At 45.6% G+C, this 26,484-nt stretch overlaps 1 protein-coding gene across 2 annotated transcripts in view; it reads left to right on the forward strand.

Annotated features, from left to right (window-relative positions):
• Nucleotides 1-2,673: 2,673 nt before the first annotated feature.
• Nucleotides 2,674-26,484, forward strand: part of SRFBP1 (serum response factor binding protein 1) — a 213,506-nt gene continuing 189,695 nt past the window's right edge. Inside the window, exon 1 of one of the 2 annotated variants that reach the window (XM_073624677.1) lies at nucleotides 2,674-2,841. In XM_073624677.1, coding sequence (XP_073480778.1) covers nucleotides 2,812-2,841 — 30 coding nt within the window. In that variant the 5' untranslated portion in view covers nucleotides 2,674-2,811. The remainder of the gene's footprint in view (nucleotides 2,842-26,484) is intronic. The other variant, XM_073624678.1, reaches the window with a different exon arrangement.

A 26,484-nucleotide genomic window follows, 5' to 3' on the forward strand; every position in this document is an offset into this window, starting at 1 on the left:
CCATAATAACACACACAAACACACACACACATTACCTCACACCCCCATTACTATTAACACCACACACACATTACCTCACACCCTCATTTCTATAATAACACACATTACCTCAAACTCCCATTTCTATAACACACACACATTACCTCACACCCTCATTTCAATAATAACACACACACACACACACACATATTACCTCACACCCCCATTTCTATAAGAGCACACATATATTACCTCACACTCCCATTTCTATAATAACACACACATTACCTCACACCCCCATTTCTATAATAACACACACATTACCTCACACCCACACACACACATTACCTCACACCCCCATTTCTATAATAACACACACATTACCATAATAACACACACACATTACCTCACACCCCCATTTCTATAATAACACACACATTACCTCACACCCTCATTTCTATAATAACACACACACACACACACACACATTACCTCACACCCCCATTTCTATAATAACACACACATTACCTCACACCCCCATTTCTATAATAACACACACATTACCATAATAACACACACACACACATTACCTCACACCCCCATTTCTATAATAACACACACACATTACCTCACACCCTCATTTCTATAATAACACACACACACACACACACACACATTACCTCACACCCCCATTTCTATAATAACACACACATTACCATAATAACACACACACACACACATACACACACATTACCTCACACCCCCATTTATATAATAACACACACATTACCTCACACCCTCATTTCTATAATAACACACACACACACACAATTACCTCACACCCCCATTTCTATAATAACACACACATTACCATAATAACACACACACACATTACCTCACACCCCCATTTCTATAATAACACACACATTACCTCACACCCCCATTTCTATAATAACACACACATTACCTCACACCCTCATTTCTATAATAACACACACATTACCTCACACCCTCATTTCTATAACAACACACACATTACCATAACACACACACACACACACACACATTACCTCACACCCCCATTTCTATAATAACACACACATTACCTCACACCCCCATTTCTATAATAACACACACATTACCCCACACCCCCATTTCTATACTAACACACACATTACCATAATAACACACACACACATTACCTCACACCCTCATTTCTATAATAACACACACACACACACATTACCTCACACCCCCATTTCTATAATAACACACACATTGCCATAATAACACACACACACACACACATTACCTCACACCCCCATTTCTATAATAACACACACATTACCTCACACCCCCATTTCTATAATAACACACACATTACCTCAAACTCCCATTTCTATAACACACACACATTACCTCACACCCTCATTTCAATAATAACACACACACACACACACACACACACACACACACACACATATTACACACACACACACACACACACACATTACCTCACACCCCCATTTCTATAATAACACACACATTACCCCACACCCCCATTTCTATACTAACACACACATTACCATAATAACACACACACACACACACACACACATTACCTCACACCCCCATTTCTATAATAACACACACATTACCTCACACCCCCATTTCTATAATAACACACACATTACCCCACACCCCCATTTCTATACTAACACACACATTACCATAATAACACACACACACACACATTACCTCACACCCCCATTTCTATAATAACACACACATTACCTCACACCCCCATTTCTATAATAACACACACACACACACACACACACACACATTACCTCACACCCCTATTTCTATAATAACACACACATTACCATAATAACACACACATTACCTCACACCCCCATTTCTATAATAACACACACATTACCATAATAACACACACACACACACACACACACACATTACCTCACACCCCCATTTCTATAATAACACACACATTACCATAATAACACACACACATTACCTCACACCCCCATTTCTATAATAACAAACACATTACCTCACACCCTCATTTCTATAATAACACACACACGCACATTACCTCACACCCCCATTTGTATAATAACACACACACACACACACATTACCTCACACCCCCATTACTAATAACACCACACACACACACACACATTACCTCACACCCCCATTCTATAATATCACACACATTACCTCACACCCCCATTCTATAATAACACACACACACACATTACCTCACACCCTCATTTCTATAATAACACACACACACACAAACATTACCTCACATCCCCATTACTATTAACACCACACACACACACACACACATTACCTCACACCCTCATTTCTATAATAACACACACATTACCTCAAACTCCCATTTCTATAACACACACACATTACCTCACACCCTCATTTCTATAATAACACACACACACACACATTACCTCACACCCCCATTTCTATAATAGCACACATACATTACCTCACACTCCCATTTCTATAATAACACACACATTAGCTCACATTTCTATAATAACACACACACACACATTACATTGCCTCTATTATAATAACACACAAACTACCCATCTTCACCATCTCCTTAGTGCTCACCCCTCTCTTCCTATACAGTTCGCCCTCTCACTAGTTTGGCCCTCGGCGGCTCCCGTACTACACATGCGCGCCTTGTGTGTTTCGGACTGACACAGGAAGACACGTGTGTCCCGGTGTGTTTACTCGTGTGTTCTTCTATGTCAGAGCGAAGCGTGAGGGGAAGAGATCATGGCTTCCGTGCTGAATCTAAATAATGAGGTGAGAGGGCCGAACGTACAGTGCTGTGTTCTACACATGCATTATAAGCTGGAAAGTGATGACTGAGGCACTGTACATACTCTTATCCTATGAATGGCTTTTACGTTTAAGTTATTTCTGTGCTGGTTTATCACGATGCGAGCAGACACATAGCAGGGAATGTGTGTGTATATATACACATCGTAGCAGGAGATGTCTGTATATGCGCATTGTAGCAAGGGGGTGTCTGTATATGTGCATTGTAGCTGGGGTGTCTGTATATACACATCGTAGCAGGGGGTGCCTGTATATGTGCATTGTAGCTGGGGTGTCTGTATATACACATCGTAGCAGGGGGTGCCTGTATATGTGCATTGTAGCAAGGGGGTGTTTGTATATACGCATCGTAGCAGGGGGTGCCTGTATACGTGCATCATAGCTGGGGTGTCTGTATATACACATCGTAGCTGGGGTGTCTGTATATACACATCGTAGCTGGGGTGTCTGTATATACACATCGTAGCTGGGGTGTCTGTATATACACATCGTAGCTGGGGTGTCTGTATATACACATCGTAGCTGGGGTGTCTGTATATACACATCGTAGCTGGGGTGTCTGTATATACACATCGTAGCTGGGGTGTCTGTATATACACATCGTAGCTGGGGTGTCTGTATATACCCATCGTAGCTGGGGTGTCTGTATATACCCATCGTAGCTGGGGTGTCTGTATATACCCATCGTAGCTGGGGTGTCTGTATATACCCATCGTAGCTGGGGTGTCTGTATATACCCATCGTAGCTGGGGTGTCTGTATATACCCATCGTAGCTGGGGTGTCTGTATATACACATCGTAGCTGGGGTGTCTGTATATACACATCGTAGCTGGGGTGTCTGTATATGCGCATTGTAGCAAGGGGGTGTCTGTATATGCGCATTGTAGCAAGGGGGTGTCTGTATATGTGCATTGTAGCTGGGGTGTCTGTATATACACATCGTAGCAGGGGGTGCCTGTATATGTGCATTGTAGCTGGGGTGTCTGTATATACACATCGTAGCAGGGGGTGCCTGTATATGTGCATTGTAGCAAGGGGGTGTTTGTATATACGCATCATGGCAGGGGGTGCCTGTATACGTGCATCATAGCTGGGGTGTCTGTATATACACATCGTAGCTGGGGTGTCTGTATATACACATCGTAGCTGGGGTGTCTGTATATACACATCGTAGCTGGGGTGTCTGTATATACACATCGTAGCTGGGGTGTCTGTATATACACATCGTAGCTGGGGTGTCTGTATATACACATCGTAGCTGGGGTGTCTGTATATACACATCGTAGCTGGGGTGTCTGTATATACACATCGTAGCTGGGGTGTCTGTATATACACATCGTAGCTGGGGTGTCTGTATATACACATCGTAGCAGGGGGTGCCTGTATATGTGCATTGTAGCAAGGGGGTGTCTGTATATACGCATCGTAGCAAGGGGGTGCCTGTATACGTGCATCGTAGCTGGGGTGTCTGTATATACACATCGTAGCTGGGGTGTCTGTATATACACATCGTAGCTGGGGTGTCTGTATATACCCATCGTAGCTGGGGTGTCTGTATATACCCATCGTAGCTGGGGTGTCTGTATATACCCATCGTAGCTGGGGTGTCTGTATATACCCATCGTAGCTGGGGTGTCTGTATATACCCATCGTAGCTGGGGTGTCTGTATATACCCATCGTAGCTGGGGTGTCTGTATATACCCATCGTAGCTGGGGTGTCTGTATATACACATCGTAGCTGGGGTGTCTGTATATACACATCGTAGCTGGGGTGTCTGTATACGCGCATCAGAGCGGGGGGGTGTCTGTATACGCGCATCAGAGCGGGGGGGTGTCTGTATATATACACATTGTAGCAGGGGGTTGCCTGTATATACGCGCGTCGTAGCAGCAGGGGGTTGCCTGTATATACGCGCGTCGTAGCAGCAGGGGGTTGCCTGTATATACGCGCGTCGTAGCAGCAGGGGGTTGCCTGTATATACGCGCGTCGTAGCAGCAGGGGGTTGCCTGTATATACGCGCGTCGTAGCAGCAGGGGGTTGCCTGTATATACGCGCGTCGTAGCAGCAAGGGGTTGCCTGTATATACGCGCGTCGTAGCAGCAGGGGGTTGCCTGTATATACGCGCGTCGTAGCAGCAGGGGGTTGCCTGTATACATGGCCTCGGATTATAGGGCTCCCAACACAGCACTTGTTTTACGTTTTTGTTTGAGTGTAAGGATCACACCAGAAGCATATACTGTACATTATAAAACCAATGCATATCAATAGGGCCAGTTCACATCCGTGCAGTTCTCTAATGTGAGCTGCTTAGCACTGAAAAATAGAGCAGGCCTTACTTTGTGATGCAGTGGGCATAGATGCAGAAATCAAACCACCCGCCACCCCTCTATTCGGTCCGTCTGTCAAACCCCCCCTCCCCCCCCGCCGATCGTCAATACATCACACAACCCCCCCGTCCATCCGTCCACACACTTACCCCATCTAGGTCGCAGGCAGCTTTGGCGGCTTCCCCCTGCATCTTCATCCTCAGTGGCCAATTGGGTCTCAGGACCCGCTTCCTGATTGGCTGGGGGGAGAATCGGGAAGACAGTAGCACATATAGATTCGCTATTGTCACACAACTGGGTGGGCTCAGGGTAAAGTGCTCTGCGCCCCGAGCCCACCCTTTTTTAAGACAATTAGTGCCTCAGGTTCTAATCATGTTCTTCTAAAGAAAAAAAAAAAACAGTGGAATCCATGCGTCCGATGCACTGCATGTAGATTAGGGGTCGGCCACCACTGATGTCCGCCACTAATGTTTCCTTTACCTATAAAGTGTAGTGACCTTAAAGCAGAGCTCCACCCAAAAGGGGAACTTCTGCTTATATGCTTCCTCCAACCCCCCCCCCCCCTCCCCCCAGGTGTTGCATTTAGCACCTTTCAGGAGGGCTAGGCGGAACGGGGACCCGTTTCACAGGTCCCCTTCACTACCGCTTCCGGGAGACGGCCTGCGGCCGAATGGCTTCACTGCCTGGTTCCCTTACCATGAATGGTGGCGGCAGCACCCGGGAGTCGATCCAAAGATCGACTGGGGTGCCGAGATTGTGGGCTGCTTGGACAGGTAAGTGTCATAATATTAAAAGGTAGCAGCTACAGTATTTGTAGCTGCTGATGTTTACATTTATTTTTTTTTGGCTGGACCTCCTCTTTCACCGTTTACACCAGAGCGAGGTCAAATCGCATGACAAGTCACACCCTATTGTCGGCAATGGCACTGTTAAAAACGTTACGACGCCGAGTTTGCGGTGTCACATCGAGTTGAAAAAGTAGTTCCTGCGCTACTTTTGGTGAATTCAGGTGCGACATCTGTGCATGAAGCCGCACAGATGTCTTCCAAGTCACACTGACATGCGGCTTTGAAATTGTGCGATTTCAGAAGAAGTTGCATGATTAAAAAACGGAATTCAATGTGAACAAGGGCTTCGCAGCAAAGGGTAAAACACATCATTTTAACGCACATGCTGTTACATGCACTCATCATGTTCTGAATGGACCTTTAGCCCTGGTTCACATTGGAATGATTTGGCATACAATTTGACATATAAAATCGCATGCCAAATTGCCGGCAATGGCATCGTCCGAATCAGTGTGACGCCGCATTTGCATCGCTGCACCGATTCTCAAAAGTAGTTTCTGTACTACTTTTGGCAACTTCGGGGTGCCATTTCCATTGACATCTGTGCAGCAACCCATACACATGTCTCTGAAATCGCCCCTGAAGTTGGAACTGACATGCAGGAATGAAATCGCATTCCTGCTGTCAGTGTGAACCTGGGCTTACTCTTCAACTAAAAATGCTCCATTGCAGGCATCCCCAGAGTTTCCAGTACTGGGACCACATCCTATATTTTACAAATATTCACAGACTAAAAAAAATTAGGTTTAGAAATATAAAATGTAAACAAATGAATAAACACACTCCATAAAAATAGCTTCACACAAGATGTCCCCTTTTTCACATGAGATCCCTGTTTTACATCATAGCCCCCCCTTTCATATGAGACCCCATCCTCTTGTCTTGGCACAGGGTGGGAAGCAGAGCAGAGCAGGTCTGAAAAAAAGGGTTGGAGGTGGAGCAGGTCCTTTTCCCGAATGCTGGTGTGGCATTTTCATGGTGTGGCTGGGCTGGTCCTCCAGCTCCATAGAAAAAAGATTGATGCCGTGTCTCTAGGTTGCTCACCGTCATTGTTGTGCAGGCAGTCGGCGCACCTGCGCCATGGGAACACTTGAAGCAAATATGGGACAAATTGTTGCAGACAGGGGAAAATCTTGTAGCAGGTTGGATTTGGTGACTCCTGTACTGTGTAGTGTAGTGCAGTCCATACACTGAACTGTACTACAATTTCACCAGACAAGTTTAGCACTGGTCTTCTCTGAAAGTCCTTTGTGACGAAGCTTAATATATTTAGATATAATCATTGGAGGTAACTGCTCATGGCTCTCCGCGCCATGATTTGATGCGGGTGTAAGATCCTCGGTGGATGTAGTCTCATTTATTTATTTATTTTTTATTTATTTCAGGTACTTATATAGCGCCGTCAATTTACGCAGTACTTTACATATACATTGTACATTCACATCAGTCCCTACCCTCGAGCTTACAATCTAAGGTCCCTAACTCACATTCATACATACTAGGGACAATTTAGACAGGATCCAATTAACCTACCAGCATGTCGTTGGAGTGTGGGAGGAAACCGGAGTACCCGGAGGAAACCCACGCAGGCACAGGGAGAACATGCAAACTCCAGGCAGGTAGTGTCGTGGTTGGGATTCAAACCAGCGTCCACTTGACTGCTGGGCACTTTTACCCCCTTCCTGTCTTGGCCAATTTTCAGTGCTCTCGCACAACTCTCTTGAATAACAATTGCACTGTCATGCAACACAGTACCCAAACTAAATTTGTGTAATTTTTTTAACCACTACTTTTTTTTTTTTATTGCGATGACAGTCAAAGGGTAGAGGGGAAAGTGCCAGGGAGGCCGGTCCTGGGCTGAAACATCCCAATAAGTACGCCCCGTTGAGTGACATTGTTGCCAGGGGAATAACTCCTCCAGTGGGGGTGGGAGTAAAGCCAAGGGAAAGGAAAGACAGATTCTGGTAGGAGGGGACTCAATTCTCAGGACAGTGAGGGCAATCTGTCACAAAGACCTGAAGCGCCAAACTGTATGTTGTCTACCGGGCGCTCGGGTTTGGCACATCATGGATATGGTGGACAGATTACTGGGAGGGGCTGGGGAAGACCCGGCTGTCATGATGCATGCTGGCACCACCTTGGCTAGATGGATAAATCAAGCTATTTCTGAAAATTACAAAATTAGGGAAGTTCCTCCGCCTTTTGTCACTGCGCACTCAACAAGAGCCTTGTCTGCGTCTTGGGCTGAGAGTGCTGGAGCCTCACCGGAACAAATTTGCAGGGCTGCCACATGGCCCAGTTTTCTTTATCGTACATCATGGGACACAGAGTACCATAATAATGACTGTGGGTTATACGCTTACCTTCAGGTGATTGGACACTGGCAACCAATAGTAAGACAGTTCCTCCCATATAACCCCTCCTATACAGGAAGTGCCTCAGTTTTTTCGCCAGTGTCTTGAAGGTGATGGTCATGGCTGTTGAAGCTCTTCAGTTTCTTCAAAGAATGTCCCATTGAAGACGTTATAATCGGATCCATTCGGATGGCTTATTAAGCTAAAGTGGATGGTACCCGAACCTCAGCTCAAGAACGAGGTATTGCTTGTAATGTGTCCTTTTTAGGTGCTGGACCCTTGTTAAAAGTGGTATTCTTGGTCAACCTTGCCCAAGGAAACCACAAAGGGTGCTTTACAGGTCCAGGGGTGTGGACCCCAATATATGGGGGACCCGGTCCCTGAAGGTCCTTAGAGGCACTACCCGCCGTGATGGGGGAAGATTGGGCCTGGCAAGACAGGCCCTGCTGCTTGGGATGGTGAGTACTCCCCGTTGGGGTTCATTATATATATATATATATATATATATATATATATATATATAATTTCCCCCTGTTTTGTTTCTGAACTACCACAGTGAGCCTTGATCCGTTATCCAGGGTACAGAGGCCGATTGGCACCTGGCTGAGCCATTACACTTGTCAAGCATAGTAGCCACTACCAATGTACCTGCCTCGGCTTATGTTACTAAGGATGATTTGGCATCTGCCTTAGCAGGCCTGGAAGGCAAGATAGCTGGCATGATTGCCTCTGTAACACAGGGGGGAAGGAAGCGTAATAGATCTCCCTCCCCTGAGCCTGGGCCAAATGGTGAGTCACTAGAGCCCCAGGACTCTTATAGCCAGATGGGTCCAGGTGACCTGGAACCAGAATGGGCAGAGGATCCGGAGGAGTTGGTCTTAAAGGACCAGGACGTAGGGGAGGCTGAAGATTCCTCGGCTGAGGAATCTGGCTCTGAAGAACCAATGTCAGCCTCCCATTTCCAGAAATTGTTTATCCAATCTCTAATGGAGATGGTACGAATTGGGTTTAAGTTACCTTCGGCTCAAGAGTCTGCACTCTCTTGTTCTACTTTGGGATTTGGCAACCTAAACAAATTTCCCAAGCTTTTCCCTTGCATCTGTTACTGGAGCAGATAATTTATGCGGACTGGGAACATCCTGACAGGATATACTTACTTCCCAAGAGGTTTTCTGTGTTATACCCTATGGAGGAAAAGTTTAGAAAGAAATGGAGCACACCTTTGGTAGACGCTGTCATATCTTCTGTAAAATAAGAATTTAACCTGTCCAGTGGATAATGCCCAGGTTTTCAAGGATCCGGCTGATAAAAAGCTAGAGTCCTTATTAAAGGCCTCCTTTTCAGTTGCCGGTGCAGCAGTTCAGCCTGCTATTGCAGCTATTGGGATTTGTCAATCCCTAAAGGATCGCTTTAAGAAGATAGTAGAGAACATATCTTGCCAGGGGTAATCTGCTGAGTAGCTATCAGAGATCCCTCATGCCTTGTGTTTTGCGGTAGACGCTTTAAAAGACTCAATTCAACAGATGTCTCGTTTTGCGTTGTTATCAGTTCATATGCGCCGAGTATTGTGGCTAAAGAACTGGTCTGCTGAGACACCATGTAAAAGGCTACTTGCTGCCTTTCCTTTTCATGGAGAGCGCCCTGTTTGGCGATGATCTGGATAAATATATCGAAAAGATCTCAGGAGGTAAGAGCACTCTGCTTCCTATTAAAAAGAAGGGGAAGCAGCCCTCTTATAAAATTCCTAATCCCCCAGGGCCTGGTGCCTCTTCCCCTAAGCGGTATCGACGGCCTCAGCCGTCTGGATTTAAAAGACCGCAGGGTCAGAAAAAGCCCTGGACCCAAAAGCCACCGAAGCCCAACTCCAAGTCTTCCTTGTGAAGGGGTGCCCCCGCTCTCACGGGTGGGGGGCAGGCTTCGGCTGTTTGGGGAGGCCTGGGAGGAACTGGTTCAAGACAGATGGGTAATTTCCACTGTAAAGAACGGTTACAGAATAGAGTTCCGGGAGGTTCCCCCGAACCGTTTTCTACATTCAAGGGTCCCGGTGGACCCAGAGAAAAGAGGATGCCTATTCCTAGCCTTACACCATCTGCTGATGCAAGGAGTAATTGTAAAGGTCCCGCACGAGGAAAGATTCAAGGGGTTTTACTCAAACCTATTCACCGTGCCGAAACCAAATGGGGAAGGTAAGGCCCATTTTGGACCTCAAGGCCCTCAACTTCTTTGTAGACGTCCGGTCCTTCCGCATGGAATCAGTTCGCTCGGTCATAAGGTCCCTGAGAAAAGGAGACTATTTAGCATCCATAGATATCAAGGATGCATACCTTCATGTACCGATCTTCGGTCCACACCAAAGGTTCTTACGCTTTGCTGTAGAGGGCAGTCATTTCCAGTTTTTGGCATTGCCTTTCGGTCTAGCCACAGCCCCCAGGGTCTTCACAAAGTTCTGGCCACAGTGTTGGCTTCCCTAAGATCTCAAGGAGTCTCCATAATAGGATATCTGGACGATCTACTTCTAGGGGAATGCTCCTGCCCTACACTAGTTCAAAACGTGTCAAGTACAGTGCGGGTCTTACAACGTCTAGGTTGGGTGCTAAACTTGGACAAGTCGGCTCTTTGTCCAACCCAAGCCTTGGTGTATCTGGATCTGGTCTTGGACACCGTCCAAGAAAAGGTGTTCCTTCCGCCCTTAAAGGTCGCCTCCATAGGAAAAAGAGGAAAAAAGACCCCCTGAGCGGGGCTTTAATGCAGGTCGCCGCCATAGTGAAACTTGTACAGAAGGTGAAAAAAGAAAGAACACCTTCTGTTCGGCTGTGCATGAGGTTATTGGGCAAGATGGTGTCATCTTTCAGCGCAGTGCCATATGCACAGTTCCACTCCAGAGTGTTCCAGAACAGTATCCTGAAAGCCTGGGACAAGTCTGCTCGAACCTTGGATCAACCTATGGTTCTATCTTCACAGGTTCTATGGAACCTCTCTTGGTTAAAAACCAGCAACTTAAAAAGGGGGAAGTCTTTCCCACCAGTAGTCTGGAAAGTGGTAACCACGGACGCCAGTCTTCTCGGCTGGGGAGCAGTCCTAGAGGAGACATCTGTTCAGGGAGTATGGTCCCAGACAGAAAAGACTCTGCCCATCAATCTACTAGAGATTCAGGCAGCTCGTCTGGCCCTGCGATTCTGGACTTCCAGGTTGCGGGGGCTTCCTGTCAGAGTTCAGTCCCACAACCTCCACGGTAGTGGCATATATCAACCACGAGGAAGGTACCAGGAGTCGGGCAGCCCAAAGAGAGGTAGATCATATACTGACCTGGGCAGAAAAACATGCCATTTCTGTCGGCAGTGTTTATTCCGGGGGTGGACAATTGGCAGGCGGACTTCCTAAGTCGCCAAAGATTGTTACCAGGGGAATGGTCTCTGCATCCCGAAGTGTTTCTACAGATCTGCCAATACTGGGGGACCCCAGATGTGGATCTACTGGCATCCAGATTCAATGCCAAACTGGACAGGTTTGTATCCAGGACCAAGGATCCTTATGCTGTCGGGATAGACGCATTAGTAGTTCCTTGGGATCAGTTTGCTCTGATATATGCCTTCCCTCCGATCCAAATTCTGCGGCACTTACTACGCAGAATATGGGAGGAACAGAAGCTGGTGATCTTAGTGGCCCAGGAGATCATGGTACTCGGAAATTGTGAATTTGGCAGTAGGGGACCCGTTGGTCCTTCCCTGCCGTCCAGACCTGTTGTCTCAAGGGCCCGTATTCCATCCTTCTTTACGGTTGCTGAATTTGATGGCCTGGCTATTGAGGCCAGACTATTGAAAGACCGTGGTATTATGGGTTCAGTCTTGTCCACTTTGATAAACGCTAGAAAGTCAGTTTCTAGAGCTATCTATTATAGAGTATGGAAGTCATACATTTCTTGGTGTGGGAAAAGGAAATGGAACCCTCGTAGGTATACGATTGGAAGAGTTCTCGCCTTTCTCCAAACAGGAGTAGACTTCCAGCTCTCTTTAGGGACAATTAAGGGACAGATTTGGACCTTATCGTTTTTTTTCCGAAGACCAATTGCATCCCATTCCTTGGTGCGACCCTTTGTTAAGGGAGTAACACACTTGAGGCCACCGCTAAAACCACATTTATGTTCTTGGGACCTAAATTTGGTACTGTCAGCCTTACAGGGTCAGCCCTTTGAACCTATTAGGCATATTCCTTTTGTCCTATTGACCAGGAAATTAGCTTTCCTAGTGGCTATTATGTCGGCTAGAAGGGTGTCAGAATTAGCCGCCCTTTCTTGCAAGGAACCATTTATGATTCTTCATCAGGACAGAGTGGTCATGCAACCTCGTCCGGATTTCCTACCGAAGATAGTTTCCAAATTTCATTTGAATCAGGATATAATTTTACCTTCCTTTTTTCCAAACCCTAAAACTAGGGAGGAAAGGTCGCTTCACTCACTGGATCTGGTGAGAGCGAGAAAAGTTTACTTGGAAATGTCAGCTCCTTTTCGGAAAACTGACTGTTTTTTTTGTCTTGCCTGAGGGTCCTAAAAAAGGACAGCCGGCAACAAGTTCATCTTTATCCAGGTGGATTCGCCAGACTATTGTCCAGGCATATGGATTAAAGCGCAGGGTTCCACCCCGAGATTTAAGAGCACACTCCACTAGAGGGGTTAGTGCATCACGGGCAGTACGCCAGCAGGTGTCTATGGCTCAGGTTTGCAAAGCAGCCGTTTGGTCTTCAGTTCATACGTTCACCAGGTGAATGTGAGATCTCAAAATGAGACTCTTTTTGGCCACAGCGTGTTGCAGGCTGCTTTATAATCTCAGGCCCATTGGGCTTAGGGATGATGTGTCCCCCCCCCTCAGATGCATTGCTTAAGGACATCCCACATAGTCATTATTATGGTGCTCTGTGTCCTGTGATGTACGATAAAGAAAAATGGATTTTTAAAACCGCTTACCTGTAAAATCCTTTTCTTCGAGTACATCACGGGACACAGAGGTCCCTCCCCTCTTTTTGTGATCATCATTGCTTGCTACAAAACTGAGGCACTTCCTGTATAGGAGGGGTTATATGGGAGGAACTGTCTTACTATTGGTTGCCAGTGTCCAATCACCTGAAGGTAAGCGTATAACCCACATAGTCATTATTATGGTGCTCTGTGTCCTGTGCTGAACTCGAAGAAAAGGATTTTACAGGTAAGCTGTTTTAAAAATCCATTTTTTCGACCTTCATTAAACATTATCACCTGGATCTGTTCATCTGCTCAGGAGCATGGGCTGTTCTGGAAGACGCTTAAAGAAAAGCTGAGTTAGACTTACCAGTAACTCCTTTTCTGAGAGTCTTCCAGGACAGCTGGATTCCCACCCAGTTTTGTGTTATGCATATGTTTTTCAGGGACGTCCTACAGTTCTCGAGAATACTGACATGGGGCTTGGAGGACCGCTCTTTTATCTGGTGGGGGTTAACATGTTTCCTGTCCTGGTAGGGGGAGCCCTAGGTCTCATGGGCTGTTCTGGAAGACTCTACAGAAAAGGCGTTACCTGTAACTCTAACACAGCTTTTTGAAGAGCAACTGTCATCTCTGTCTCGCAGCGGCTCCTCCTCTGACCTGCTGTTGACAGTCCCATTCACTAGCTGGTGTCTCGTGTCCTGATTGGATAGATCGATAGCAGCGCAGCAATTGGCTCCCGCTGCTGTCAATCAAATCCAATGACGCGGGGGCGGGTCCTGCATTCTGTGTTAATGAACACAGATGCGGGCCTCGGGAGCGCACCCGCACGGGTGTCCACCAAGGAGAGAGCTTCTCCTACATGTACACTTGATGCGGGAGGAGCCACCAGCTTCACTGAGGGACACCAGAACAGGAGGATTGGGGCCGCTCTATGCAAAACGAACTGCAAAGTGGAGGTAAGTATGACATGTTTACAACCCCTTTAAGTAAAACCTTGGATTATGAGCATAATTCGTTGCAGAAACATGCTTGTAATCCAATGCACTCGTATATCGAAGCAAATTTCCCCATAAGAAATAGTGGAAACTCAGATGATTTGTTCCCAACCATCAACTTTACCGGGACTGGGTCATTGTATCAAATGAAAAGTATTCCTAAATAATATAAAAGTTAACAAATCTTTAATAAAACAAAATATGTAAAAGGTTGCAATACATATTAAAAGTTATGGAACTTTACAATGTATTCAAGTTGGAATCACCAGAACAAAGGATGAAAATGATGAACACCCAATGATTTTAGAATTAGATTTTGTTCTTCAGGGGTGCATACACATTAATGAAAGGAATTTACTTTTTATAAAAGAGAAATGACATTAGAACATCATATATAGTGCATATGACACAAATCTACGTTCTGTATTGATGGTTTGTTATGTATATCACAATACCTTAAAGCGGAGTTCCACACAAAAATGGAACTTCCGCTTTTCGGAACCCTCCCCCCCTCCGTTGTCACATTTGGCACCTTTCGGGGGGGGGGGGTGCAGATACCTGTCTAAGACAGGTATTTACGCCTCTTCCCGTCCCCACCGTGCTGTCTGCTGGGAACACACAGCTCCCAGGAGAGAGCGGGGACCACTTGGGACGCGCAGCGCGACTCGCGCATGCACAGTAGGGAACCGGGAAGTGAAGCCGCAACGCTTCACTTCCTGATTCCCTCACCTAGGATGGCAGCGGCAGCTGCCGAGAACCGAGCGGGTTCTCGGCGTCCCCTGCCGACATCGCTGGACCCTGGGACAGGTAAGTGGCCATGTATTAAAAGTCAGCAGCTGCAGTATTTGTAGCTGCTGGCTTTTAATATTTTTTTTTTTTTTTTTTTGGCGGTGTGGGTGGACCCCCGCTTTAAAAAGCTATGAGTACATCTTGAGTGAAGAACCAGATTTAAAATATTGGTTGCAATTTGTCCTCTGAATGTCAGTGGGAGGCATCAAGACCAGTGCTCAACCAGTGAATTGCTGGGACCCGGTAATTCACTGCGAACAAGTATGGATGTGTACTGGGAAGAAAGAAAGAAAGAGAAAGAGAGAGAGAGAGAAAAAGAAGAAAGAATGAATTTGACTTATTGGATGGAATGCATCCCAAATTGTGACAGGGGAGTGAGAGGTAGGAAAGGTTATAGCTCCCTAAAACTGAAGAGTCCATGCAGTCACCAAAAGTAATGAGAAATCGTGGCGTACATAAAGTGTTACACCACCTATGAATATAAAAATATCTTTGGGTAAAAGGATAAATAGAATCAATATATGGAGACAATAAGAATATAAATTTATGTATGTGTACATACATCCATGTTCAAAAAGGGAGATTTTTGATACCTGTATATTTTTACCATACATTTGGACATCACACATTACAGTCCATTGGATATCCGTTTGTGTATGGATAAGAATGTCAGTAGGTAAGGGGGGGGGGGTGTCTATCCCAAAGACTGCAGAGAGCTGTAACATAGTGGGTCAGAAAATATAACCAGATGTGATAAGTGATCATGTTTGGCTGTTAGCATGAATGAAAAATAATTGTATATAGGGTGCTCACCTGAGATATTGGGTTTAAGCTGTGTGAATGGTTGCCAGGTCTGATGACAAAAAGACAGCGTGACAACGCCTTTGTCTATGAATATAGCAAAGCTATTGAATAATCAGAGATAGAGGGCGGGGAGCTGCCTTGCAGCTGTGTGATTTTCCTACCAAGCATTCCCAGCTTGAACGCGGCTAGGAAACCCCCCCCCTTGGACGGGCAGCGTGCTACAAAACTCCACCCTGGAGCCGGACGAAGTCACGCAGCCGCCGGCGCACAGGGGAGGGCCGGATGGCGTGTGCGCGTGAGAAGACACAGGAAGGGAGTGCCTGCGTCATCACCTCGCCCAAGCCAATGGAAAGGCTGCCTCAGCCTGAGTGTGCCAGACGGGCACAGGAAGACCAGACAGCCCCCAGTGGACAAGAGGAGGAACTGCAACCATAATGGACATATTACATATAATGTGTTAAAATATAAAATCTTTGCACTGGTCTAAATGATGAGCTGCTTCTCAAGACCAGGAAAAAAGTCAAAAATAGTAATAATATATGGAGCGCTAATTTCTGTGTTCAGCTGTGTCATAATTAATACTATGCGTGTGTGGAAGCAGAACAACCGAGAGGGTAATATCCATACGGACGAATATATATCCAAACGCAAGTTTGATCTCTGTAATAGGAATCCACCACATCTGGTAACAAGCAAACTTTTACCTTATGAAACATCATATTTCCAAACATATGTGATCGCTTTCAAGCGGAATGTATCGGGTGCCTTGCTAAACCAAGTGATTGTCACCACAGGAAGTCTTTGCAGTATACTGCCTGAGCAAGATTCCACACATTCTGCATTTCATTCATTAATATGAACTTTGTGTGTTACAATTAAAAGTCACTTAAGGCACTTTCATACTAATTCATTGAATGTTTATTTTGCACCCCTTTGAGCACTATTCGTACACTGTTGCTCATTTATATTCACTTTAATAATTTGTTCTTTTTATCTTGTGGTTTATGTGATCTCAATATCATTGTTGTGTGCTTTGTGGTCACTTTATGTTTCATTCAATATTAATAATTATCACATAGTTGAACACAGAAATTGACGCTCCATATATAATATTACATATAATCACAGTAATCCAAAGTCCACTTGTATGGAAGCCCTTAGTGACTGACATAAGCATGTCTTTCATAGTAACATCTGAAATGGGCTGACCTGAAGTAGGGAATTGTGCAATGGGATCTATGAAAGCATCAGAAGAGTGTTGTGGTGAAAGAGAATTAGTCACATCCACGTCCAAGAGGGAAGGAGTTGCCTGGGTCTCCAGAGTCTATATGGGGTTTAAACTTAAAGTGGAGTTCCACTCAAAAAATGAAGTGTACATTAATCAGCAGCATTAAAAACAATTAACAAGATTTAGAAAACATTTTTTTTTTCCTCACCTTTTCTTTGTCTTTTGCTAAGAGGTCCCTCCCTGTGATGGCAACGTCAGAAGTGTATGGCGCTGCGAGCTGTACACTCAGCACATGCGCTAGAACGGGTGGTGTATGCTGGTCGCTCAGCTGCACCAGAGCCTGGAAGATAGTGCTTGTGAGCTTCACATGCCCACAAGCAAGATGGTAATAGCCACGAACAAGGGTTAAAATAGATTAGCTATCGAGCGCCATTTAAACAGAGACACGTGAGTGCTAGTAATAACTTTTTAAATATTAAGTTATTTATCCAAAAAAAAAATGTATTTCACAGTTGGAACTCTGCTTTAAAGTGGTTGTTAAGCCACTTTCACATCTTCATACCATCCCCTCTGTGTTCTAATCCTGTGTGAGTGATTTATAAAAAAAAAAAAAGCCTGCTATACCTAATTTCAGAGCTCTTCTCAGCGATCATATGATCGGCTGGCTTTCTTCTCTCCCCGTCTGATAGATGCAGCGGGCAGGGCTGAGATCCCCCCTCTGACATCACTTGAGAAAGGAGAGGAGAGAGAGCGCCAGCTAAGAAGAGCTGTGAAATATAGGTATAGCATTATTTTATTTATAAATCACTCACACAGGGGCACACGGGATTAGAACACCAAGGGGATGGTATGAAGATGTGAATATTTGAGCAGCAGGAGTTGAGGGGACAGGCACTGTCACCAGCTGACAGGCAGAGAGGGGAGGGGGAGAGAGCACAGAGGAGACAGATAGCAGGCTGCGTATGAAGGAGGCATGAACCGATGACTCCGGTGTCAGGGCTCCCTATATCGGAATCAGCGTACAGGGGGAAGGGTATAGTCAGGCAGGATCAGCCAGGTATTACAGGGGGCCAAATGACACAGCACATGCACTGTGCTGTATATAATGCTTTAAAAGAACAGGATCTTTGTTACTCCCCCCCCCCCCCCCCCCCCAAAAATAAAACAATTTTAATTGAGCTCCTTGTACAGTAGTAGGAGATGAAGAGTTAACTTCTAATGTGTATTTGCTCGCCTATTGTGCCAGCATCTTCTGAGCCTGTGCTTGAGCTGTAAGGCAGACTCTAGAGGTCCTGAAGCCGGCGGTGCAGTATGTCTCCCGTCTCCTGTTTGGTGAACCCTGCGCTGCATCATCTGATAGAAAGCTGACCAATTTTGAACCAGCGGCTGGTCTGGACAGCGTCTCCGCATACCGTAGCAGTCAACGGGGATGAAGGACGTTGGGAGGCTGTGCAGGTGTCAGCTGGAGCCACCCTGAAGCTGCAGTGTAGATGGCGGTTCCCTGAGACCATGCGGCCATGCTGTTCGGCAGTAAAATGCTCATATCACACATTTTCAGGCGTTCCAATTGAAGTCTATGGAGCCTAATCTGTCAAAAAAAACTCTTTTTTGAGCGACAGGTGTTTTGCTTCAGGCAATAGAGTGCTCAGATGTGAACAGGAGCCATTGGAATTAATGGGCTTTGGCTAGCTGAGCGTTTTAGAGCTGTAAGCTTCAAGTTCAAAATCGCTCAGGTGTAAACCGGACCTTAGGTGTCGATGCAAAATAGAATAAACACATATATACATATTAGAGCTGCACAATTCTGGATAAAATAAGAATAACAATTTTTTTACTTTTGAATAAAGATATAAAGATCATGATTCTCGGTGTAACATCATCTTTCACATTATACAAAAAAATTGAACTTTACTGTTTAGTGTTTTTTTTTTTTAATTCATTGAAGAGTATTTTTCCCCAAAAATTGCGTTTGAAAGACTGCTGCGCAAATACAGTGTGACAGAATATATGCCATTTTATTTTCTAGGGTCTCTGCTAAAAAAAAAAAAAAAAAAAAAATATATAATATAGTTTAGGGGTTCTAAGTAATTTGCTAGCAAAAAATACTGACTTTAACTTGTAAGCAACAAGTGTCAGAAAAAGGCTTATGCCCCGTACACACGGTCGGACTTTGTTCGGACATTCCGACAACAAAATCCTAGGATTTTTTTCCGACGGATGTTGGCTCAAACTTGTCTTGCAAACACACGGTCACACAAAGTTGTCGGAAAATCAGATCGTTCTGAACGCGGTGACGTAAAACACGTACGTCGGGACTATAAACGGGGCAGTAACCAATAGCTTTAAACGCTTTGTTTATTCTGAGCATGCGTGGCACCTTGTGCATTGGATTTGTGTACACACGATTGTAATTTCCGACAACGGATTTTGTTGTCGGAAAATTTTATATCCTGCTCTCAAACTTTGCGTGTCGGAAAATCCGATGGGAAATGTGTGATGGAGCCTACACACGGTCGGAATTCCCAACAACAAGGTCCTATCACACATTTTCCGTCGGAAAATCCGACCGTGTGTACGGGGCATTAGTCTGTAAGTGGTTAAACTGACCCCATTTACAGACCGAAGTTCATCCCTTTGATCTAAAACAGGGGTCTCAAACTGGTGGCCCTCCAGCAGTTGCAGAACTACAATTCCCATGAGGCATTGCAAGGCTGACAGTTACAAGCAGGACTCCCATAGGCAGAGGCATGATGGGACTTGTAGTTCCCCAACAGCTGGAGGGCTGCCAGTTTGAGACCCCTGATCTAAAAGAACCAAATGATGCAATGATTCTTTTTATCTCTCAGCACTGAGCAATGTTGTGATAATCTTTGCCAGCTTTTTATTTTTTATTTTTTGACAGCTCTGAGTAGAGAACTGCTCTGCACTTGTTACATGAATCATGGAAATGCTGGATTAAGATCGTGATGTATGGTGTGTGTGTATATGTATATATATATATACACACACAGTGGCTTGCGAAAGTATTTGGCCCCCTTGAACTTTTCAACCTTTTGTAACATTTCAGGCTTCAAACATAAAGATATAAAATTTTAATTTTTTGTGAAGAATCACCAACAAGTGGGACACAATTGTGAAGTGGAAGGAAATCTATTGGATATTTTAAACTTTTTTAACAATTAAAAAACTGAAAAGTGGTGCGTGCAAAATTATTCTGCCCCTTTACTTTCAGTGCAGCAAACTCACTCCAGAAGTTCAGCGAGGATCTCTGAATGATCCATTGTTGTCCTAAATGACTGATGGTGATAAATAGAATCCACCTGTGTGTAATCAAGTCTCTGTATAAATGCACCTGCTCTGTGATAGTCTCAGGGTTCTGTTGAAAGCGCAGAGAGCATCATGAAGACCAAGGAACACACCAGGCAGGTCCGTAATACTGTTGTGGAGAAGTTTAAACCCGGATTTGGATACAAAAAGATTTCCCAAGCTTTAAACATCCCAAGGAGCACTGTGTAAGCGATCATTTTGAAATGGAAGGAGTATCAGACCACTGCAAATCTACCAAGACCTGGCTGTCCCTCTAAACTTTCAGCTCAGACAAGGAGAAGACTGATCAGAGATGCAGCCAAGAGGCCCATGATCACTCTGGATGAACTGCAGAGAACTACAGCTGAGGGGGGAGAGTCCGTCAATAGGACAACAATCAGTCGTACACTGCACAAATCTAGCCGTTATGGAAGAGTGGCAAGAAGAAAGCCATTTCTCAAAGATATCCATAAAAAGTCGTCTAAAGTTTGCCACAAGCCACCTGGGAGACACATCAAACATGTGGAAGAAGGTGCTCTGGTCCGATGAAACCAAAATCGAACTTTTTGGCCACAATGCAAAATGATATGTTTGGCATAAAAGCAACACAGCTCATCACACTCAACACACCATCCCCACTGTCAAACATGGTGGTGGCAGCATCATGGTTTGGGCCTGCTTTTCTTCAGCAGGGACAGGGAAGATGGTTAAAATTGAGGGGAAGAAGGATGCAGCCAAATACAGGACCATTCTGGATGAAAACCTGAGTCTGCAAAAGACCTGAAACTAGGACGGAGATTTATCTTCCAACAAGACAATGATCCCAAACATGCAGCAAAATTTACAAAGGAATGGTTCACAAATAAATGTATCCAGGTGTTAGAATGGCCAAGTCAAAGTCCAGACCTGAATCCAATCGAGAATCTGTGAAAAGAGCTGAAAACTGCTGTTCACAAACGCTCTCCATCCAACCTCACTGAGCTCGAGCTGTTTTGCAAGGAAGAATGGGCAAGAATTTCAGTCTCTCGATGTGCAAAACTGATAGAGACATACCCCAAGCAACTTGCAGCTGTAATCGCAGCAAAAGGTGGCTCTACAAAGTATTAACGCAAGGGGGCCGAATAATTTTGCACGCACCGCTTTTCAGTTTTTTATTAGTTAAAGTTTCAAAAATCCAAAAGATTTCGTTCCACTTCACAATTGTGTCCCACTTGTTGGTGATTCTTCACAAAAAATAAAAATGTTATATCTTTATGTTTGAAGCCTGAAATGTGGCAAAAGGTTGAAAAGTTCAAGGGGGCCGAATACTTTCGCAAGCCACTGTGTGTGTGTGTGTGTATATGTGTGTGTGTATATATATATATATATATATATATATATATATATATATATATATATATATATATATATATATATATATATATATATATATATATATATATATATATTTTTTTTTTTTTTTGGTGTGTGACAGAGCAAGGCTCTGTCCCTATGGAAATAGGTTGAAAATGGACACAGAGATTGCATGTCTGACTGCAGAGATACAAAGCTTAGGTTCTGAGTGGAGGAAACTGCTCTGGCTTTTCCGGATGGGGCTCTGTAGTTTGGAGATTCCTAAGAGTCTTGGGTGGGACGGGGTCTCCAACCCTGTGTCCGGGTGTTGTGGACAGCCGGCAGGGTGTGTGCCCAGGTGCACACAGCCCATATAACAAGGGGCTGGTGAGAGCAGTAGGGGATGGAAGGTGGATTGTGAGCAGCTTGCTGCTGTTTGAAGACAGACCCCTGTCAGGAAAACTATCTGCCCTGTGGGAGACTGCAGCCCTGTGTAAGGGGGATTCTATGTCCAGGAACTGGGAAAGGCTGGCCAGCTTTGAGAGTCAGGGAGACTAATGCCGCGTACACACGAGCAGACTATTCCGGGATAATTGGTTCGGCAGACCAGAGTCCGCCACACAATCCGATCATGTGTAGGCTCCCGCAGACTTTTTTTCCCGAAAGTCCGCCGCACATAGAAATGAAGCACGTTTCAAATCTTTCCGTCGTGAATCCGGCGGACTCAGTTCCTGACGGAAAGCCCGTTCATCTGTATGCTGGTCCGACGGACCAGATACGACACAAGGGCAGGGTATTGCATCTCGTGCTCGCTGCAATAGGAAAAACAAATTATCCTATTGTGGCGAGCGTGGGTCATACCAGGCCCTTAGGTCTGGTATGGATTTTAAGGGGAACCCCCACGCCGAAAAAAAAAACGGCATGGGGTCCCCCCCAAAGTCCATACCAGACCCCGATCTGAGCACGCAGCCCGGCCGGTCAGGAAAGGGGGTGGGGACGATCGAGTGCCCCCCCCTGAACCGTGCCAGGCCGCATGCCCTCAACATGGGGGGGTGGGTGCTTTGGGGGAGGGGGCGCCCTGCGGGGGCCCCCACCGCAAAGCACCTTGTGCCATGTTGATTAGGACAAGGGCCGCTTCCCAGCAACCCTGGCCGTTGGTTGTCGGGGTCTGCGGGCGGGGGGGCTTATCGGAATCCGGGAGCCCCCTATAATAAGAGCGCCCCCAGATCCCGGCCCCCCTACCCTATGTGAATGAGTATGGGGTACATGGTACCCCTACCCATTCACCTAGGGAAAAAGTGTCAATAATAAAACGCACTACACAAGTAATTTATTAGACAGCTCCGGGAGGGTCTTCTTCCGGCTTCGGGGGTCTTCCGACTTCGGGGGGCCCTCCGGTTCCTCTTCTCCCGGCGTCCGGTTGGTTCTTCTCCACTCTCTCTGGCCTCTTCTCCCGGTGTTCGACCTCTGCTCCTGGTGTTCCAGTTCTTCTGCCGGCTCCTCCGCTATCTTCATGCCGCTCTTTTGCTAGCAGGGGCCCGGTCTTCTGGCTTCTTCCCTCTTCTCTTCTTCCGATGTTGACACGACAGTCTCTCCGGCTGGAATGCTCTCTGAGCGCTGCGATGTGACTTGTATAGGCGGATACCCCGCCCCCTTATGCCGTCACAGTCCCTGGACATGCGGGGCCTGTGATGTTTTAGGGGGGCGTGGTCAGCATCATGCGGTGACCATGCCCCCTTCCTTTTCTAGTCCCGTCGTACCCGAGTCACGTTCAAAATGAACAGACTTGTCCGTGTGTGGGCAAGTCCGTTCATTCGGAAAGTCCGGCGTAACTCCGGCGAAAGTCCGTCGGGAAGACGGGCGGACCTAGCCTGCTGGAAAGTCCGGTCGTGTGTAGGCAACTCCGTCTGTTCAGAAAGTCTGGCGGTAGTCCGCCGGAAAGTCCGGCGGGAAGAACGTCGGACCGAGTTTCACAGAAAGTCCGGTCGTGTGTACGCGGCATAAGGCAGTCAGTGAGTCCAGGGGGCTGGAAGGAATCAAGAAGTCTGTTGGGAGCAAGCAGAGGTACTGCTGACAAGAGAGCTTTGTATGTTTTTCATTTATATGTGCTAAGTGAAGTTGAAACCCCTGCGTGGGAATCCAGGATGGACTTGTTTTGTTTTTTCACTTTTAATAAACATGAGCTACCGGGCCCTTAACAATAACGCCTGTGTGACACAAAAAGAGAGCATCTACCGCTCAGGTAAACACCCCCCAATATCACAATATATATGTATATAATACAGTCTGCAATACATGCATATTTCCCATGTTTTATATCTTTTATGACCCCGCTAGTACACAAAAATATCCAATGATCTTGAAATTTATTCAGCTCCTAAGTTCTGTTATGAGCTGAGGACATACAGAATTTTTGTAAACTCAGGAGTGGCCAAGATAAGAACTAGGAGGTCTAATTAGACTGAGATAATACAGGGAGGTATAAATTTCTGACATGATAGAATATTTTTTTGTTGACTTATCCAACAAATATAACAAAACATGTCTATTGGTATATTTAACAGACCAAAACACACCAAATATGAGAAGTTCAATGTTGGGGTTTACATACACTTTGTACTAGTTTGCATCCATACAGTGCGTTAACAGGCATTGCAAAATGCACAACACTGTCACCATGTGCGTCAGTGTGTGATGAAATGCAAGTGCCATTGGGTGTGCTATTCAAAACTGCAGTGCCTTGCCATCCTAGGCTACAGCGATGTGTATTTCTATTGATGCACACAGCGCAAGAGGGCACAACTCTTGCATACAAGGGCTACTTCATATGACGCTGCAAGAGAAAGGAGCCGCTCTGAAACAGGAAACCTGGACAGTGGTCATGGCACCGCCTTAAACATGATCACAGGCAAAGATTAAAAAATAAAGAAGCTGCATACTTATTAAGGGATTAAAGGGGGTTGCAAACCCTCGTTTTTTAAAAATAACAAACATGCCTATACTTACCTTCAAGTATTGTTTTGGACAGAGCAGCCCCAACCCTCTTCTGGGGTGCCCCAAGGCCTCTTCTCTTCATCGGGTGCCCCCATGGAATGCCTCTTTATATGGAGGCACCCGTTCAAGCTTGCTCCTGAGTCCCGCTGCTGCATCCATTGACACAGACAGCGGGACTCTGTCCCGTCCCCCACTCCTGTGTCACTGGATTTGATTGACAGCAGCGGGAGCCAATGAGGCGAGAGACCACAGCTGGAGCCACTGGGCTTGAGAACATCGCTGGATCGGATCAGGCTTAGTTAAGAAAAAGGGGGGGTCTAGGGGTAGCTTAATGCATTAAGGTGAAAAACCTTGAAGCTTTACAACCACTTTACAGCTGCTGAAAGCTGATTATTATCACTTTAACCACTTTCCGTCTGGCCTATAGCAGAATGACGGTCGGATGGTGGTTCTGTTATCCTGACTGAGCATCGTATGACGTCCAGCAGAATAACATGCCGGCAATCGGAGGTGTTGTGTGTCAGTCTGACACACTGCATTTCCGATCGTAGTAAGGAGCCCCTGACGGAGGCTCCTTACCACGTAATGAGCTGTGACCAATCACAGTGTGAACCAGGAAGTGCCAGTAAACAGCTTTCCTTGGTTCACGCTGACAGGGAGAGCCGATCGGCAGCTCTCCCTGTCAGAGTGGGGGTCTGTGCTGATGATCAGCACATTGATTGTCAGCACAACCCCATCAGATGTGCCAAAAACCATGCCAATCAGTGCCCCATCAGAAACGCCTGTCAGTGCCCACCACAGTGCCCATCAATAAAACCTGTCAGTACCTCATCATCAGTGCCACCTATTAGTGCTGCCTATCAGTGCCCATCAATTCTACATATCAGTGCTGCCTTATTAGTGCCCGTCAGTGAAGGAGAAAACAAAATTTTATAACCGAAACAAAGAAAAACATTTTCTTTTCAAAAATTTCGGTCTTTTTTACTTTAGCAAAAAATAAAAACCACAGAGGTGATCAAATACTACCAAAAGAAAGCTCTATTTGTGGGAAGAAAATTATACAAATTTAGTTTGGGAACCTTCAAGGCAGTGTCATAATGTGCTAGTGTGAATCACATACTAGCACATTATGTGAAACTTACCCTAGACTGAAGCCCTCCAGCGACACGTTGAAAGTGCTTCCATCTTCACGCGGGTCCTGCGGACTCCGGCTGTGTGAGTGGCTGGAGCTGCAATAAAGTCACTCCCATGCATGCGTGCGGGAGCTGCCATTCACGCCACAGGACTCTGAAGGAACGGCACAGGTATGGTGTTCCTTTAGCGCACATGCACTGGTGACGTCACCGGCTGCATCTCTAGTAAATATCTCCTAAACGGTGCACGTTTAGGAGATATTTACAGTATCTATAGGTAAGTCTTATTATAGGCTTACCTATAGGTAAAGGTCATGCATAGGCGTTTACTCCCACCTTAAGTGGTCATGGGCTAACCAGAACTTGGGAGGAGTGCCACTGAAGCTGTTTGTTGTGATGTAGGTCAGTAATGCACATAAAATAATGTATAAAAAATGTATTTCCGGACTTAACTTCTTTCAAATATGAGCACATTCTTTAATCATACCACACAGAATAGAACAAAATTTTCTGTAGTGCTGTGTGTATATATAGGAGTGT

The sequence above is a fragment of the Aquarana catesbeiana genome, linkage group LG01 (assembly GCF_042186555.1).
Source record: "Aquarana catesbeiana isolate 2022-GZ linkage group LG01, ASM4218655v1, whole genome shotgun sequence".
Classification (NCBI taxonomy): Eukaryota; Metazoa; Chordata; class Amphibia; order Anura; family Ranidae; genus Aquarana; species Aquarana catesbeiana.